The sequence below is a fragment of the Mastigoproctus giganteus genome, chromosome 12 (genome assembly GCF_048544385.1).
Source record: "Mastigoproctus giganteus isolate SK-2022 chromosome 12, ASM4854438v1, whole genome shotgun sequence".
Classification (NCBI taxonomy): Eukaryota; Metazoa; Arthropoda; class Arachnida; order Uropygi; family Thelyphonidae; genus Mastigoproctus; species Mastigoproctus giganteus.
Genome location: NC_143586.1, coordinates 104,442,635 through 104,463,149, shown reverse-complemented (window position 1 = coordinate 104,463,149; position 20,515 = coordinate 104,442,635). Strand labels below are relative to the sequence as shown.

General features: G+C 39.2%; 1 protein-coding gene across 2 annotated transcripts in view; it reads left to right on the top strand.

Annotated features, from left to right (window-relative positions):
• Window positions 1-692: 692 nt before the first annotated feature.
• Window positions 693-20,515, top strand: part of Bcat (Branched chain amino acid transaminase) — a 209,644-nt gene continuing 189,821 nt past the window's right edge. For both annotated transcript variants that reach the window (XM_090386842.1, XM_090386841.1), the window contains exon 1: window positions 693-801. In XM_090386842.1, the coding sequence (XP_090242968.1) occupies window positions 754-801 (48 nt within the window). In that variant the 5' untranslated portion in view covers window positions 693-753. The remainder of the gene's footprint in view (window positions 802-20,515) is intronic.

The window sequence follows — 20,515 nt, the reverse complement described above, 5'->3', positions numbered from 1 at the left end:
TTAGTAAAAAGCCAACTACACCTGTTATTCCCATACGGTCCAGACCCTCCCAAGTACTAACCGGGATTAACTTCGGTAATCGGATGAGAACCGCTGCATTTAGCCTAGTATGATACTTGGATGTTTAGAGCACCTATAATTCGTTTATTTATGGCTAAGTTTGCTGTGTCGCATTTTCGTTTCGAGTTTGTCAATCCACGAACGCAAGTCACTACCATCCGAAAACAGCCTGGAGCGCCTAAAGAAGTTTCACTTAAAAAAAAAAAAAAAAAAAATTGGCGCTCTCCTGAACTGCCGACCGTAGGGACGCCTACCTTGTCTACCCACTTGCGGTGGCCTTATGTTATGTTATTGAGTTTTTAGGCATGTCAGCAACTTAGGCTATGTTGCGCAGTACGTAATAATATGTCTTTAAATCGTGCGTGTTTTGTGGTCGATTTGCTGTTTGTTTGACGATAAACCCGAGTTTCCACGAGAAAGAACCATGCTACCCTTACCTGAGACTGACTAACTTAGCTACGCTGTGAAAAATACCCTTTAAAATTCCTCGCATCACTGATGGGATTCGTTCCACTTTTTGAAGTGAGGACAATAATTATACTAAGCGCTCGGGATGAAGTAGGATTGGCAATACGGAAGTGCCACCTCAGGATAAATGCCGTTAGGTGCCGCATGAAATTAATCGCGTTTTCTTTTACATTGAAACGCAGAACAGTAACGTGGTCTGTTTTCCTTCTGTATTTTGGTTTCCTCATGAAGCGTATATTACCGTTATGTTCCGATACTATGAGGGCGTTAAAGGTGGGGAACTTTTGCGAAATGTAGTTCTTTTCTTTTATTTTGTACTAGTAATATTCGTAAAGTGCCAGACAGAAGCTTTTTATTTGTTTATTTTTTTCTTCTCTATAAACACTAAGCTATAAGATATGCGTATTGGGGTTTCGTATTAGTATATTATATTTGCTTATCTAGTTGTGTTTGAAGTGCATCTTGAGCATGTGGACATGTGTTTTTGTAAAGGGCGGCTCCTAGAACGTGAGTTCAACTCCGCCTCGTATCTCTGTGAAGAACAGTATCACTACAAATGGGCCAGATGTGTGTGGCGTCGGTTTGTGTGTATTATGTGTTTGTTCTGTTCTGGCCTCTTGGCTACCCAGAAGCATCAGTCACCTGGACAGATGATTCTGGGTACTCGTCCACACCACGGGAAGGTGGGCCAGTCCCAATGGAGCACGTGCTGTCTCGATACGAGACTCTGAACCACCTGATGTTGCCAAAAGGTGGGTCAGATTGCAGCCAGCCTTTCATGAAAATGCAGTCCAGGTGACATAAAAAAAGGAATCCATTTAATTGCTGAATCACTTAATACCATTGAAAACGCCGAACAGTATCTAATGTGACAATAAATAATGCATATTTCTAGTAGAATTTAATGTTATTGCATAATTTCTGAATATGTTCACAATTAATATCTGGATATTTTAGGGTTGATTAAGTGATTTTTGCCTGCATTAAGTTCGGAGCAAGTCGTGGTTGTGTTCTTTACTATTGTGCAAGCTTGTGAAATGTTGATATTACATGGAGATAACACAAATAAAAGATGCAGATATCCTTAGGGATGATTCTTTGCTTCGTACAAAAATTCTTTTCTTCTTACATTTTTATACTTGTCTGTGCAAGTGAGCTTCTTGTATCAGTAGTTGTGGATGTTACTACTCCTGGGTTTCACCAGTTGTGGGAGTTCCCTTCTGAATCTCCCACTCTTGTATGTTCTTAGTTTTCTTCCATTCTAGTTCTATCCAGGGGTTCAGCTGTTGTCTTCACTGCTCCATATGTGCCCCAGAAATCCTTGATCGTCTTCTGCTCGGGTGATCTGTTTCCATCTTCTACAAGATCTTCATCGAAGATTCAGTTGTTTGTTTTCCTCTGGCAGCTCTCTTTGTATCGGTGTAGTCTCTTGCTGAGTGTGAGGAGGTTCTGCTTTAGTGTCATCAAGTATTCTCATATTCTCTGATTTTTTTGTCTTCTGGATGCCGTTTCTTTCTTGAGGATACTCTCTACTTTTCCAATCAATTTCTTACTTGTACTATCCCAGTCCACAGGAACCTCTCCTAAATCAAAAGATGCTCTCATAATTATGGCTAAGGGTTTGCTTATCTCCTTTGCTTCTTCCCTTAATATAATGGGACAGAACCCATCCACCTCAGGTGCCTATTTTATGTTGAGCTTCAACAATTCCTCTTCCACCTTCAATTATCACAAAATCATTTAGCTGCCCGTTAGATAATGATGAACTTCTGCAAATCCCCCAATAAAGAATTCCTTGTACGTGAATGTAGATGCAAAATACGTATTCGGTTTGTCAGCAACCTGGGTATGTTTGTTAACAGTTAAACAGTCATCATCAAATGGACCAATGTGATTCAACCCCTTCTAATTTTGATATAAGTAAAGAAGTCTTTGCTGCATTTCTTGGCATCCTTTGCCAGAAATATCTTGTAATCCCTCTTAGCTTGGCTAGCCTCCTTTGTGATTGATTACAGAATAATTTATATATACACCATAGTCTCCTTCGTCACCTGATAATTTAAATGTATCCCATGCACTTTCTTCTCTGCCACTTGTCTCAGTAATTCATCTGACATCCACTTAGGCATAAGCCCTGAACAGTATTTCTTAGTTGGAACAAAAAGCCTAGTAGCTTCAATAATTAGTTCCATGAATGCTTCCCATTTAGCATTTTCAGCTGACTTAATCAGATGGTCCCTGGTCCCACTATATAGAATTTCAAAATTGTCTGAGACCACTATAGTTACCCTTTAGATAACAAAAGCCCCTCTCTTTACCCATGACAGTAGTTATTTCTTTAAGTAAGTCCCACTTCAGCACACCGTGATTACTGCCACCCAGATAATCTCACCTGTGTCATCTTAATGCATGAAGAGTCACTGCTGATAATCAGATCAAGAATATTGCTTCCTCTTATTGCTTCTCCAACAAGCTGCTGTAGAAAATAGTCATCCAATAAATCCACAAAAGCCTTGTTGGTGTGTGAGTGATCAATCTACAAGGTCCAGTCAATATCTGGAAAGTTAAAATCTACCATTATAAGACATTCTGATTTACTAGCCCACTATTTCTTTATATAGTTGTATGTTATACTAATTGCTGTCATTAGGCCTATAATGCACTTCTACTGGTATTTTTGTTTTCCTAGTGCTTATGTTACACCAAACTGCGTCAACATTGCACTAGCCACCCATGTTGACTGATGTGCTGCCTTAGATTTAATATGAGGAAGCGGCACCAGGGGGTTTCTCCCTAAAGCAATGTGAGATTAAACACTATCCTTTATTTACTTACTGTACTCCCTATATTCAAATTCTGCATCCATTATATCTGAATGACAACACATCTCTGATATGACCACAAAGTCTGCATTTGATGACTTAATCAGTACTTCAAATTCGTGAAATTATTTACTATGCTCCTAGCATTAGTGTACATGCAAGTATGCATGCACCTGTTCTTACTCTTAGTTACCCTAACACAGCATGTGTGTGTGTGTGTGTGTGTGTGTGCTTTTTTCATGATGACTCACAACAGGACCTGAAATCCGTGACACCTTGCTTTCCAGGCTGCTGCGTGCTCCAATAGAAGCAGTGCAAGAATCACTTTCACCTCTGTCTGCAGCTATTGTTAATGTATTAGTCTGTGTATACCTCCAGGCTGTCAATTTTTAGATGAACATAGCCCTGCATCAATGCATCAGTGAATATTCTTGCACCCCTTCTAATTAAGTGTATCCCATCCCTGTACAAACTCTCTCCTGTTAAAAATGCCAGTTCATGAGCCTTGCGTGGTCTCCCCAAGCCAGATTGATTGACAAGACTGTCAACATGTGTAGTCCCTGCTATTATGTCTGGCAGGATTGCAGGAACTTTCAAATTTAATCTTATCTCGCAACTTTTCCCCAACCTTACAGTGTACTTGTTAATTAAATCCTCTGATATCCTACTCTTAATATCATTAGTGCCCATCCACATTTTCCCCCTCTGCAGATATACCCTGGTCCTGTTCCACCTATTCTTTTTGCACAGCATATTTTCCATTTCCCTGACAATAGAGTCACCAACAATTATTACCTCCAATGGGACCATCCCAATTCTGCCTTAGGGATTGTTACTGTGTTGTCTGATGTTGTGCTCTGTTGCAAAAGTGAGGACTCTGCCCTTGAGTTGGGTAGCTGAGAACATGATAGGTCCCCATTTTAATTGATGTCAGGGCGGATGCCCTGACAGCAATTAAAATGGGGACCTATCATGACCTATCATTCTTCAAGCTTTCATAAAAGTCCATCAGAATGCTGAATTCATGCCTAATTTCCTCCTACTGTTTGTACCAAACATACAAAGACATTCTGCTTGGCTCCATCATGGCCAGTTCCATTTGCACAAGTATGTCTGCTGAGGAAAAATTTAGATGACATGCAGGTATCATGTTTTAAGTCCACAAAATGGGATATTGTTGTGCACGTTGGAACTGATGACATTGAGTAGATCAACAGACTTACTTAACAAGTACAAGGCATTGTTAAAAAAAAGTCAGGAGTTAGGGTTAAATACGAAAGTGTCTGCAATTCTGTTCAGACATAAGAGGAAGTATATGATGAGAACCAATTCAGCCTTGAGCAAGGCTCATGAGGTGAAATTTTCCCCACATGGCCTGTGCCTCTTAAAAGGAGAGACTGCATTTACAGAGATGGGATACTCTTGCATCCTTTCTACTGAAAGGGTGTAAGGAAGCACCCAAGGGAATAATCATAGATGCCACTAAGCTCTTCATATCAACTTAGAAATATTGTTAAAAGCTATAAGGATGTTAGATGAACTAATGAGACTTGTGGCAGAGAAGAAAAGTACATGGGATGTAAATAAATTATCAGATAATATAGAACTCTGTGGTAGATATAAATAAGTCTGTAATCAAGTCGCAAAGGAGGTTAGTTAAGCAAAGGCAGATTATGGGAATCTCTGGCAAAGGATATAAAGACTTCTTTACTTAGGCAAACACTAGAAGGAAGAGGATGAATCATATTGGTCCACTTGATATCAATGTTCAACTGTCCTGCTCGATCCTGAACCCGTGCTCCCTTGCACGGCCCTGTTTCTCCCCTGTCCTGGCAGGGAGGAGGTGAAGGTTCCCTTGTCTCCTCCCCGCCGCCCCCTCTTTCCTTCTGGTGTGGCATGGGCCTGCCTCACTGATTTTGGGGTCATCTACTCTATCGACCCTATACTTCTGTCTCTCACCCCCCAGCCTTTAGTCTCCCCTCCCCCTCTAGCTTTCCAACTAGCGTTCATCCCATGTCAAAATTATCCTAGCCCTACACCCAAAATTCTTAATTCCAACACTATATAACTTAAAACTCCTTTGGCCTGACCCAAACTCTAGTGCACCCCCCCCCCTTTTTTTTTTTTTTTCGGGTCCTAGCCACTGAAATCCCAGGAAATTAGGTGGCAGGACCTGCCAGAGTACTTATTTAAAAATACTGGTGTACCTGGCTTGCCTCCACGGGGCTAAGTGTGGGCAACGTTGGGCCTCAGTAGGGGTCCAGCGGCTAAATGGCCAGATGAACAACGGTACACGACACTACATCCAACAATATCCATATACTTTTAAATCTCTGGCCTTTACAGTGTTCTGTAACACACGACAATGTAGACTACACGGAGATGGGGGAAACCCCTGGTGCCGTTAGACCCTAAACACACTTTACACTTTGTCCTGCTCGGGTTGCTGACAAACTGAATAAATATTTTGCACCTATATACATGAGGAATCCTTTAGGGAAGTGGATGCCAGTAGTTTATCAAATTCTAACAAATAGCTGAATAAATTTGTAATAATTGAGAAGAAAGTGGAGGATAAATCGTTGAACTTTAAGGCACCTGCAATATATGGAATATATCCAATTATATTAAGGGAGGCAGCAATGGAGCTAAGCAAACCTGTAGCCATAATTATGAGAGCATTCTTGGATTCAGGGGAAGTCCCCATGGATTGGGGATGTGCAAATGTATTCCAGTTCTCAAAAAAGGGATCAAAGAGTGACATGAATAATTATAGACCTGTTAAATGACTACTGTTCAAGGAAAATAATGGAGTCACTGGTTAAAGAAGTAATGCAGGACCATCTAGACAGGAGTGCAGTTATACTTCAAACACAGCATGGGCTTGTTATGGGGAAATCTTGTCTGACAGATTAATTAGATACTGTGATGCAGTCACAAAAAGAACTGGATGCAAAAAATAATTTTGATATCATATACTTGGATTTCTGGACAGCTTTTGATAATTATACATAAGACTGCTATATAAACTATATAAATTAGAGCAGTTTTGTATTAAATGCAAGTTACTGCTATGGATAAAGGGTTGGTTAACTAGAAGAAGATAGAATGGCTATCAATGGTTGTTGCTCTTCATGGACTAATATTATTAGAGAAGTTTACAGGGTCCAGTGCTTGGCCCATAGTTCTTTTTTTATCATCTAAGTTTGCAGATGATACAAAGGTTGGGATGGTGGTTAATGAGAGTAATGCTGGCATGTTACTGCAACAATTTCTTGATAAATTAGGCCAGATCGGCTGAGAAATGGGAATTGAAGCTTACGTGACAAATATGAAGTAGCACATAGGGGTAGTAGTAATTCCTAAGTAATTTATGAACTGTGTGGTGGTACACTCAGGAACAGTGGAAAATGGAAAAAAATCTAGGGGTAATTGTGTAGTTAGATATGAAGTTCGCCAAGCAGTGCAGACAGGCTGTCAGGACAGCTCACGAGGTTTTGTCAATAATATGCAATAATTTTTCTAGCAGGAATAAGGAGATGATTATCTCATTGTATAAGGGTAATGGTCAGGACACATCTTGAGTACTGCATACAATGCCTTAGAAGAGGCTAGTGGGAGCCAGAAGTGTTCAAAGTGGTAACAGGAAAAAAATATCCCATTTTCTTCTTATTATTAGAAATATTTATAATAATATTAATGTACTTAAATAATGGCTAAACTCCAGATTAGGGTAACCCATCCAACATGGCAAGGAAAGAAGTGATTGACAGGTGAAGGCACCTCCCACTCAGTGCTCTGATTGTACGATCGAGTTCTGTGATAGAGTGATTATTGTGGAGGCATTTTCTTTCTGATTGTTTCATGTCGTCGACAAGTGGGGTGCTTAGCTTAGGTAGGGTTTTTATCCCCCATCCGGCTGTTTTTGAATCGGAAAATGAGTTTGCAATCTAAAAACAGCAGAAAGTTGAAGTTGAGGGGGAAAGACCCTAGGCATATCAACCTAGGAAGACAGGGAGGGCAGAGTCAACTTGTCAATCACTGGCTTCCTACTGTTTTGCTAGCTAGCCACCATGTTGGAGGGGTTACCCTAATCTGGAGTTTTACCTTAAATAATTATAATAATAATATTTAAATATCTGAAGTATTATAATAATAAGAAGAAAATGGGATATTTTTTCTGGGATTCATTCAAAGCTGCTAAGTTGACTTTTTTATTTATTGATGTGAAATTATTGTTTTTGTAGAACTTTTGATTTAAATTTAGTAGTATAGTATTTTTTTGTGATTTTCTGATTAATTTGATGCATTTATTCTTTACTCTGCCTTGTAATAACTTAGAAAATCACAGTCGATTTCTGCTAGCATCGAATCGACAGCAGCATTCAAATCTGCGGCCATTGTTTACATATCGATATAGCAGATACTGAAAGTTTCTACATAACTTGTAGCAGTGTAATCAGTATCAGCAGAGGATTATAAATTATAGCACTACTTACGTGTTTTAATAATTTAATTTGTCACGTAGATTGTAACGTACAACAATAATATTCGTAGAGCTTTTAGAATCAATGATTTGGCATAGATAGCTAGAGAGTTCGAACCATGTGGGTGGAAATAGATGGTTAAATTTATTATCTATTATAACTACTAAGATTTTTCAAACATAAGGGATATACGTTTGTGTTATATTTTTAATTGTATTGAAATTGAATCGAAATCATGAGTAGCAAAGCAAAATTGAATCAGACCAGAGCAGCAAAGCAAAAGGCTCAAGATAGTGAGAGTGCTGTAGCTCAGGGGAAAACTGAGAGGGGGTGGTTGTCCTCTGAATCACAGCATTTTGAAATGTACTGCTTGTTTGATGTTTGTGGATGTATCAGGAATGGGACATGTATTGCTAAGGGGAATGTCATTATGTGTGTGCTTGATATAAGGCATGTGAGGAAATCAGGTGCCTACTCAGCCTTATTATGGGCCTTTATGAGAGCTTGAAGAACAGGGTAGATGCCCTCAAAGCATTTAAATTGATGGGCTCATCAAACTCTCAGCTACCGACATCAGTGCCGGAGCTTGCACTTGAACGTCAGTCAACACAGCAGCAATCCTTAGCGCTGATCCCACAGGAACTAGTTGGTGACTCTGTTGTCAGGGAAACGGGGAATATATTGTGCAAAAATAGGAGGGAGTATATGATGAGAGCCCTGTCAATCAATTTGGTCCCGGAGAGATTATGCAAGGCTCATGGGATAAAAATTTTTTCAGCCTGATCTGTGTTTGTTAACAGGAGAGACTGCTTCTACAGGGATGGGATACACTTAAATAGAAAGGGTGCAAGAATATTTGCTGATGATATATCGAGGCAGTGTTAAGTGCGTTGGAAAACTGCTAGCTTTGGGGGGGGGGATACATAAAATAATAGATTAACAGTAGCTGCTGGCAGAGGTGAAAGTGATTCTTGCACTGCTTCTATTGAAATGAGCAGCAGCCTGTAAAACAAGGTGTGGGGAATTTCAAGGGCTGCTGGGAGTCATTGCAGGACAAGTAAATATATGAGCTGTGTTAGGGTAGCTAAGAATAAGAACAAGTGAATGTATGCTTGTGTGTACACAATGCTAAGAGTTTCGTAAATAAATTTGATGAATTTGAGGTGTTGGTCAAAACACCAAAGGCAGATATTGTTGTTATATCAGAGACATGGTGTTACACAGATATAAGGAATGCAGAATTGAAATTTGGGGAGTACAATGTATACAGAAGCCGACCGGGCTAATTGGGTGGGTAAGGTGCCTACCTGGCAACCCAAAGGTCGCGGGTTCGAATCCCGCCTCGGGCTTGGATCACAGTACTGCAAAAACCTTGGGAGGTGCATTATGGCCACAGAAGCCGATGCGCCAACAACTAAATAAAACAAACAAAAAAAAACAATGTATACAGAAAGGATAGACAAGATAGGAAGAGAAGAGGAGTTATGCTATTAGTTAAGAAACATAAAATCAAAGGAAGTGCAGCCAGTTGATATTGGTGGACATTACAGTGTTGAGTCAGTTTGGTGTGACATAAACATTGGCAGAGAAAAATTGAGAGTAGGAGTGTGGGCCTAATGACTGAGATGAGTATAATGAACATCTGTACAGAGAAATAGTGGGCCAGTAAACCAGATTATCTTATAGTGGGGCTGGCATTTTAATTTTACAGATAGGGACTGGAACTTATGGGTTAGTCACCCGCGCACAAGCAATGCTTTTACGGATTTAGTGGATGATTGTTTTCTACAGCAGCATGTTCGGGAGGTAACTAGAGGGAGTAATACTGTTGATCTGATTATCAGTACTGATTCTTCATGCATTAATAATCTGCAGATAAAGGAACCACTCGGTGGCAGTGATGACTGTGTCCTGATGTGCGATTTACTCAGAGGTAACTACCATCAGAGGTAAGGGTTTTTGCATTTGTAAAGGTGACTATGGTGGTCTGAGAAGGTTTTTAAATTCTGTACAGTGGGACCAACTGATAATGCTACCAACAGAAAATTTTAAATGTGAAGCATTCAAAGAATTAACCTTGGAAGCTACTAGGCTTTTCATACCAACTAAGAAATATTATTCAAGGTTTAGGCCTACATGGATGTCATATAAACTGATGAGATTCGTGGAGGAGAATAAAATGCAATGGGATGAATATAAATTATCAGGTTGGTCCACTCGATATCAATGGTTCGACTGCTGATGATTCTGCTGAGGTAGCTGACAAACTGAATGAGTATTTTGCACCTACATTTGCACAAGAGGAGTTATTCAGGGAGGAGAATTCAAGAAGTTTATCAAACTCTGACAGGGAGTTAAATGATTTTGTAATAACTGAGAGCAAATTAAGGAAAAACTGTTGAAGATAAAAATAAAATAGGCACCTGGGGTGGATGAAATCTGTCCACTTATATTAAAGGAGGCAGCAAAGGTAGTAAGCAAACACTTAGCCATAATTATGAGAGCTTCCTTGACACAGGGGAGATACCCATGGACTGGATATGTGCAAATGTAACCCCCAATTAACAAAGGAGGAACAAAAGGTGACAAATAATTACAGACCTGTTAGTTTAACTTCTGTTCCAGGAAAATTAATGGAGGCACAGGCAAAGAAGCACTGCAGGATCATCTAGACAAGACTTCAGTTATAGTTCAGACATAGCATGGATTTGTTAAGGGGAAGTCTTGTCTGACCAGTTTGATTGGATACTATGATGTGGTCACAAAGGAACTGGATGCAAAGAATAATTTTGATGTCATATATTAGTATGTTAGGAAGGTGTTTGATATTGTTGCACATGGAAGACTGGTGTACAAATTGGAGCAGTGTGGCATTAGGGGCAAATTGCTGCTATGGATAAGTGGATGGTTGAGTGGGAGAAGACAGAGTGGTAATCAGTGGACACTGCTCTTCATGGACTAATGTTATTAGTGGAATCTGCCAGGGTTCAGCGTTCTGCCCATTGTTGTTTTTTGTGTATATTAATTATTGTTATTAGCCATATGGGGCAAGGAAGCCTGAGGCTTATGCTGCACCAGCCAAAACAAAAAAAATTCCTGAGTTACCCTGAGAGAGAGAAAGGAATCACCAAGAAAGAGAAGAATGATGATATCCAGCTCAGGACCGTGGGTGTGCCAAGCCCATACTTACCAGATGTGAGCCCCTGGGATTAAATGATATTGATGAAGGTATATCAGGCTTAATGTCTAGGTTTGCGGATGATACGAAGGTTGGCAGGGTTGTTAATGACAGTACGCTACTGCAAGAGGATCTAGAAAAGTTGAGCAGATGGGCAGGGAGGTGGCAACTGAAGTTTAACATTAACACATGTAAAGTACTGTATATGGGTAGCAGTAACCTCAGAGTAACTTATCAACTGTGTGGTACTACACTCAGGGTGGTAGAGAATGAAAAGGACCTAGGGGTAATTGTTCAGTCAGATACGAAGTTTTCTGAGCAGGGCAGATGATCTGCAAGAGTAGCTCAGGTTGTTTTGTCAATGATATACAGGAATTTTTCCTAGCAGAGATAAGGAGGTGATTATCCCTTTGTATAAGGCAATGGTCAGGCCACACCTTGAGTACTGTATACAGGTCTGGAGGCCTCATTTTAGGAAAGATGTAGAATTGCTGGAACAAGTACAGAGAAGGGCAACAAGATTAGTGAATGAAACAAAAGGTTGCTCTTACGAATAAAGGCTTAAGTTTTGCAAATTACAGTGTCTGGAGACTAGGCATCTGCGGGGTAATCTGATTGAGGTGTATAAGGCCTTGAATGGTTTGAGCAAGCTCAATGCTGATGGGATTCTTCCTGTTGCCCAGATTAATTGCCTGAAGGGACATAATTGAGGAAAAACAGTTGTAGAATAGATGTGTGGAAATTTGCCTTTAACTAGTGGGTGGTTGATTTCTGGAACAAACTTCCATCTGTCGTAGAAGTGGACCACTTAAATAAATTCAAGGCAGAACCAGACAAAAATTTGGTGCAATGGATGGGCGAGATGGGAAGGGTTGTTTTTTTTTTTTGGCTGCTGCTGTATAAGCTTGCTTTTTTGCATCATATACCTCTGCTAATGCTGTTTCCAGGCCTCATTTTATGAAGGATGTAAAGCTGCTGAAATTGGGTACAGAGAATATCAACAAGTTTGATTATGAGAAAAGTGAGATGCTTTTGCCAAGGAAGGCCTTAGTTTTGCAAATTGCAGTGTCTGGAGATTAAGGTGTCTCATTGAGGTGTTTAAGGTTTTGAATGGATTGAGCAAGCTCAAGGCTGATGGCATTCTTCCTCTTGCTCACATGACACACATGAGGAGGCATGAATTAAAATTGAGGAAGGATGGTTGCAGAATAGATGTGTAGAGGTTGGTCTTTAACCATTGGATGGTTGATGTTGGAACAAACTTCCATCTGTTGTTGTTGTGGAAGTATACTTTTTATCTTTTATTTTTTATTTTTATTTTTTTGACTTATGCTGTATAAGCTTGCTTTCTTGCATCATTTGCCACTACTAATACCAATACTTCTCATCTTCAGCACTTACCAGAAACCATGAAGCAAAGTACTTACATTGATTCATCTACATTCACACATGAGGAGCTATTCAAGGAGGGGGGAATACCAGAAGTTTATCAAACTCTAACAGGGAGCTAAGTGATTTTGTAATAACTGAGAGCAAAGTGGAGGAGAAATTATTGAAGTTAAACATAAAAAAACATAAACACCTGCGGCAGATGGAATCTATCCAGTTATATTGAAGGAGGCTGTGAGGGAAGTTAGCAAACCCTTAGTCATAATTATGAGAACATCCTTAGATTCAGGGGAGGTCCCCATGGACTGGAGATGTGCAAATGTATCCCCAATTCACCAGGGGGGTTCAAAGAGTGACACAAATAATTATAGACCTGTTAGTTTAACTTTTGTTCCTGGGAAAATAATGGCATCACTGGTTAAAGAGGTGATACAGGATCATCTAGACAAGACTGCAGTAATAGTTCGGACACAGCATGGGTTTTTTTTAAGTGGGAGTCTTGTCTGACCAATTTGATTGGATACTATGATGTGGTCACAAAGGAACTGGATGCAAAAAATAATTTTGATATCATATACTTGGAGGAAAGCTTTTGATACTGTTGCACATGGAAAACTGCTGTACAAATTGACATTAAGGGCAAGTTGCTGCAATGGATAAAGGGATGATTGAGTGGGAGGTGGCAAAGAGTTGTAATAAATGGACACTGCTCCACATGGACTAAAGTTATTAGTGGAGTACCCTGCGGTCTGGTGCTGGGTCTATTGTTGTTTTGTGTATTTATCAACAATATTAATGAAGGTATATCAGGCTTAATGTCCAAGTTTGCAGAAGATACAAAGGTGGCAGGGTTGTTAAAGACACTAAAGACAATATGTTACTGCAACAGGATCTAGAAAAGCTAGGCAGATGGGCTGAGCGGTGGCAACTGAAGTTTAATATTGACAAATGCAAAGTACTGCATATGGGTAGCAGTAACCCAAGAGAAATGTACCAGTTGTGTGGTACTACACTCAGGGAGGTGGAGAATGAAAAAGACATGGGGGGGTAATTGTGCAGTCAGATATGAAGTTCCCTGAGCAGTGCAGACTGGTTGCCAGAGCAGGTCATGGAGTTTTGTCGATGATATACAGCAGGCCCTCGTTATAATGTGGTTCGCTGTACACCGATTCACTATAGTGTTCTTTTTATATTATAACCCATATCTCACTCTAACACTGTCACAACTCACTATAACGCCCTTTTGCCAGCTTATAGATTGATGAGATAAAAGTAGGGTTTATGAAAACGTTTCATCTGATGTAGTTGATAGCTTGAAAATGAATAGCAAAGTTTCCCACGCTCAGTGAAATTTTCTCGCACACTAATTTAATTGCAGTACAGTGACTTGTTATGTAGTTCCGAGATCAGCGTTTTAAAAAAATGATAGAGTATATTGCATGTAATAGTTGCATTACATGCATTTATCCGAAGTCTAGTCATCATTCAGTATCGTGTTAGACATCGTCCATAACAAACAGTTTTCTTGAACATTGTATTATAATTAATGCAAGTCCATTACATTTTTGAATATTAATAATGGTGGATAAGAATTAAAAAGGAACGTTTGGACGTGCTACGAAGCCTACTAAGGTAAGAAAAATACTGAATTTGAAAATTAAATTGTACGTTTTGAAGCGAATCGATTCTGTTCAAAGACAAGTGGATGTATGCAACAATTTAGGACTGGCAGGTTCAACTGTAAGAACAATTATGGAAAATAAAGAATTAATTTTAGCAGTGGGAAAGACAGTTGTTCCACTGCAAGCAACTAGGCCAGATATTATAATTGAAATGGAGAGACTTCTAAATAATTTTTTTGAAGGTAATAGCCAATGCACAATTTCATTAAGTTAAATATTATTAAAGAAAAAGTGATTAGCCTATATGATGATGATCTGAAGAAAGCTCACCTTTAAAAAAAATAATAAAATGTGGAACCATTGAAAGCTAGTAAGGGCTGATAAGATAGATTTAAAATCCAGGGAGAAGTTGCAAGTGCAGATCAAGGAGGATCCAAAACTTTCAAAAAAGAACTTCTAAAAATTATTGAAGAGTGGTGTTAAACTTCTCAACAAGTTTTTAAAATAGATGAAACAGAACTTTTTTGGAAATGAATGCCTAAAAGAAGTTTCATATCAAAAGAAGAAAAAAAACATGCCAGGCTTCAAAGCGGCAAAGAATCGGTTGACTTTATTGTTGGGTGGTAATGCTGTGGGGATTTTAAAGTAAAACCCCTTTTAGTTTACTAGGAAGATGGCCAAAGTACAACCCAAAATCGACCAAAGTTATGAAAACTCTACAGCCCAGGGCCATCAGATTAATAAATTCATAATTTTAAGTTTAATTTTGATATGTAATGTAGTTTACTTACCACATAATTATATACCTATGTAATGGAGAATATTTTATATGTACAAATTTTTAATATTAAAAATTTTGACCGACATTTGTGCGTCTTTTAGCTACCGTTTATTATTGATTAGGAAATATCCTATGGCATAGACTGCGACTCACAAATATATATGTTAGATTACGGGATTACGGCACTCACTTAGCGCTCTGTTTTTTGGGAACGAATTATCAGCATTAAGCGGGGTTCACCTGTATAGGAATTTTGCTAGCAGAGACAAGGAGGTGATTATCCCTTTGTATAAGGCAACACTCAGGCCACACCTTGAGTACTGCGTACAGTGTGGAGGCCTCATTTTAGGAAGGATGTAGAGTTGCTAGAATGAGTACAGAGAAGGGCAACAAGATTCGTGAGAAGAACAAAGGGGTGCGTGTAAAAAGAAAGGATAAGTTCTGCAAGTTGCAGCATCTGGAGAATAAGCTCCTGTGAGGTGATCTGATTGAAGTGTATAAGGCCTTGAATGGTTTGAGCAGGCTCAGTGCTGATGGGATACTTCCCCTTGTTCAGACTAAAAACCTGAGGGGACATAGTTTCAAACTGAGGAAAGACAGTTTTGAATAGATGTGCGGAAGTTTGCCTTTGGCCAGCGGGTAGTTGATTGCTGAACAGACTTCCATCTGTTGTTGTGGAAGTTGATAGCTTAAATAAATTTAAGGCTGAACTAGACAAACATTTTGTGTGATCAGATGGGTGAAATGGGAAGTTTTTTGGCTGATGCTGTATAAGCTTGCTTTCTTGCATCCACATTAGCATAAGCCTGCTAATGCTAATGTGGATCATTTTGTGTTAGCTGTATAACTACATGGACCTTGTATGGGTAACAATGAATGCACGATTTAGCTCGACAGTTGGTTGACTATGGAGTGTTAAGCTGTTGTGATGCCCTGTCATGCTGCACTATCAACCACATGACAGATCTTTTTACAGCAGCAACCATTACTGGGAGACATCCTCAGCTATGAGCTATTGATAAGTTATTCCAGTGGTTTTCAACCTTTTTTTAATAACAGCACCCCTAAGTAATTTATTTTATTTGGCGGCACCCCTACTCAATTTACTCTCTCTCTCTCTCACTCTATATATATATATATATATATAATATATATAATATTAAAAATATAAATGTTATATGATATTTATTACAATAATATAATTATAAAAATTACATTTCATAATACAAATTATATATACAGGGTGTCTCAAAAATATTGGTACAAACGTTTAGGGGGAGTGGGTAACATCTAAAGGAATGTGAATTGCATAGGAACCCATAACCGGAAATGTCATGGGAAAGTAGTAGCAGAGGCACAAGAAGCAGAAATGACACAAGACAGTAATTAGTGTAAACATTTATTTGACATAATATTAACAATGGAATACAAGATGGATGCATTTCATGATGTCACAACAGATGCTCGAAGGTTCCACCATGAGACGCGATGCATGCATGACACCGATGCAGCATGGGTTGGCGGACACGGTCGAACACACCTGGAGTTTCTTTGACAGTAGCAGCAGCGCAGACGAGTCTCGCCACGAGATCCATTTCTGTCTCCACATGCAATTCATACACGATAGACTTGAGGGCCCCTCACAGAAAGAAATCGAGGCTCGATAAATCGGGTAAGCATGGGGGCCAGGCAACAGGTCCACCACAGCCGATCCATCGATGGCCAAAACGCCTGTTCAAATGGTCATGAACACACCTTCCATAATGGGCAGGCACCCCGTCATGTTGAAACCAAATGTTGCATCTCACATTTGCTGGAACATCGTCAAGTAACCTTGGTAGAACTTGTTCAAGAAAGATCCGATATTTAGCAGAGTTCATGCGGAATGGTAACAGGTATGGGCTGACTAAGCAGTCACCTACCATACCTGCCCACACATTTATTGCAAAGCGATGTTGTGCATGGGGGCGCACACCGTGTGGGTTGTCGTGAGCCCACACTTGAGCATTGTGCTGATTGAATAGGCCTTCCCGAGTGAAATAAGCCTCATCGGTTAACAAAACATAGGCTGGAAAATTCAAGTCTCGAACACTTTCTTGGAGAAACCACTACGCAAAAGCCACACGTGCAGGATGATCTTGGGTGAGCAGTAACTGAACACTTTGGAGATGAAAGAGGCATAAGGAATCGTCGTGCCAGACACGCTGTGCACTGCAGCGAGACACTCCTAAGGCAGAGGCAACGGCACGTGTGCTGGCAGTAGGATTATTCTGGACGGCATTCAACACACTTTCTTCCGTGGCGGGAGTTCGCATCGAACGTGATCTGCCCGCACTACTTCTGTTACCTCTAAATGACCCATAATCACACAAATTTTGATGCACATGATGCGGCTCATGATGCATTCATTGAGCGGCTCGTCCATTGCCCTCTGCTAATCCATACACTAGGTGCATGTCTGCCAGCTCACAGTTCGTATATCGATGCATGCTCTTCATGCGGCGACTACTGCTTGAATGCGTAAACCAGAAATTTTCCCTCTCGCAAACTGATGAACAGCGCCATCTACTGACTTACGGTGATGTTTCCGGTTATGGGTTCCTATGCGATTCACATTCCTTTAGATGTTACCTATCTCCCCTAAATGTTTGTACCAATATTTTTGAGACACCCTGTATACAGTATATAATTTTATTCTTTATATAGAGGTACTAAGTAAACATCAATTATAGATGACCACAAAATTAAAAAGATACTGTACACCTTTTTATAATGAAATAAAATATAAATTAAAAAAATAATAAATTTAAGTAACTTAAACCCAAATTACGTGGCACCCCGGTTGAAAAGCACCAAGTTATTCTTTTGTTTTAATTTTCTCATGTTGTGTAGCCTGATTTTTAGAAGTGATCCTCTTTATCTTTTCAAATGCCAATATCTTCTGAGTGCAGCTATGGAATTATTACTTTGAAAAAAAGCTTTAATCAGCAAAGTATGATCCTTCTTTTGTGGTACTTTTTTGAGATCTCTTCACTTTACTTGCTTTCTCTGTTTTCAAATCCTCTCAGTAGTGTTAGTGACATTCGTTTAATGAGAGGTTAATTTGCAATAAGCCATATACACATTGACAGTTTTGGAGTTTTCCCCACACCTCTCCATTTCAATGTAGTGCTTGATAACCCATTCCAAATTTTGTCTTGTTTCCATTAATTGTTTTTCTCTTAAGGCACTAAATGATATAGTTTAATTATAACAATGCCTGTATATAATTAATTTATATATATGTATATATATATAAATAATTTTTTTAATGAAAATCCCAAACACGAGAGGTATTAGCACCTATAGTACTTAGTACTGTGCATGGGTTTAAGGTTCAGAAAATGAAAGATGATACTTGTTGACATTAGACTTGGATTTCTTTAGATTGTAATTTTCAGGAAATACATATGAAGGAAGGTCCAGAAAACAGAAGTTGAATAAATAAATAAGGAAGAAGAATAGTTGGTTCTGTGAGTTTGAAGTTGGACAGTAAAAGGACATTGAATGCTTGCGGCATGTGTTCAGACTGCTTTGGAAGAGAGAGCAGGAATTATAGAAACCAATGCAGAAGAATAGTGCCCATGGAAATATCTATAGAAAAGGCATGCAACAAAAACAGAATGTCTATGAGACATTCCATTTCTGCTGCATGCATGAGTGGAGAGACTCTCTTTGAGTTAGGTCAATAATTAGCCTAATTGTCCTCATTTGAATGGAATCTAGAAGCCCGAGATGTTTTGGGAGCACCACCCCAGATTTGTGAACAATATTTTATGGTAGGACGGATTTGCAGTTTCTGCAGATTGAACAGCTGTTTGGAAGAAAAGTAACTGCGAGAGCAAAAGAGAAAACCCAGTTTTGTTAGATTCAGAGGAAGCAATATTTGTAATATGCTTATGCCAAGAGTAATCCCCATTATAGATATATGATCTTGCTTATAAATCAGAGTGTCGTCGAAGATAAGCTTAGGAACAGAATCCTCCTTGCTAGATATAAAACAGGACTGAGTTTTAGAAGTATTGAAATCAACTAAGTTATCTTTGCCCCACTGGAGAATTACTTATAGATCAGCATTTAAGGAATTATTATTGGATATTCAACAAGTTGAAGATGCAGGGTAAGGTATCTCAAACTAGAAGATGAATGCAATATGCTATAATGAGCAAAACTATGGATAGGATTTTGAAAACAAACAACTGAACCTTGGAAAATACCAGCATTTGTGGAGAAGTTAGAAGACAGAGAACTATCTACCATCACCCAAAGTGAGTGAGGCGCCTCCGTAGCCAGGTGGGAAGGAGTAGCAGTGCGTAGCACACGCTTCTTGATTATACCGGGGTTCGAGCCTGTCACCACCAAATACGGAGGATGCAGAAAAGTCAGGGAATGACCACTGCATATCCCGGAGCAATATGGCCTTAGTTGCTAATGCTCCTAAAAACCAAATAACAAACATATAACCAAAGTGAGTGGTCAGAGAGAACTAGATACCCAATTACAAAAAAAAGTTGGAAAACCATAAGATGGAAACTTATTTAGAAGACCTTTATGCTAAACATGATGAAAAGCCTTTAAAATGTCAAGAACAACTGCTTGAGTTTCACCAAACTTTTCCATTGAATTTTTTCACAGATGGGTAACATAAGCCAGAATATCACCAGTGGAGTGACACTGAAGGAATCCATACTGGCGATTGTTGATCAGATGGAAGGTTTCTAGATAGTTTGAGTTGGTGGTTAATTGATTTCTCCATTACTTTTGAAAGAGTAGAAGTGAGTGCAATGAATCGATAATTCGATGGATGGAAGGGATTTGTCACCCTTTTTAGGAACTGGCTGGATATGAGCAAGCAGAAGGGAAAACACCTTTGGAATAAGAAAGAGAAAAAAGACAACACAGAACAGGATTAAATTCAGGAGCACAGGTTTGGAAAACAAGTGGAAAAATACCATAAGGACTTGGAGCTTTCTTATCATCAAGATCGTTCAAAATCCTTCTGACATCCTTTTTGATGGAAGACCATAGGAGGCATTGAATGAAGTGTGCTAGGAATTGTAGTAGGTGGATTACCAAGATCATCAGTACATTAGCTGGAGGAAAATTAGGATGCTAGCAGGTCAGCTTTATCTTTGGCAAAGTGGCAATAGAACCATCTAGATTTGACAGAGGTGGGAGTAGAGATGGGCCAAAGTTTCAGCCAAAAGCTTTGCAATGGACCAGAATGCTTGACTGCCATTTGGACAAGGAGCAAGTTCTCTACCCTTATCGTATTCAAAATCTAGTTTGGATTGATGAATGACTGCTTTACAATTCTTGCAAGCTTTGGTATAGCAAAAAATGAACCTGGAGATTTTGATACAAGCCAATTGCGATATGTAACATTCTTATCTTGAACAGCTTTAACACATTTATTGGAAAACCAATGTTTAGATAAAGGACTAGATTTTTAGGTGGAATGTGGAATAAAGGATTTCATCCCTACAAGAATAATTTCACTGACATGATCTGAGCAAATGTTAACATCACAAGATTTGAAACAGTAATTGAAACAGTAACTCATAGTTCATTCCATTTTGCATTCTTGTAATGCCAAACAACACGAGGTTGAGAATGGACACAAGAGAAAGGCTCCATTGGAGAAGAGTCCTTCACCAACTTGCAATCTG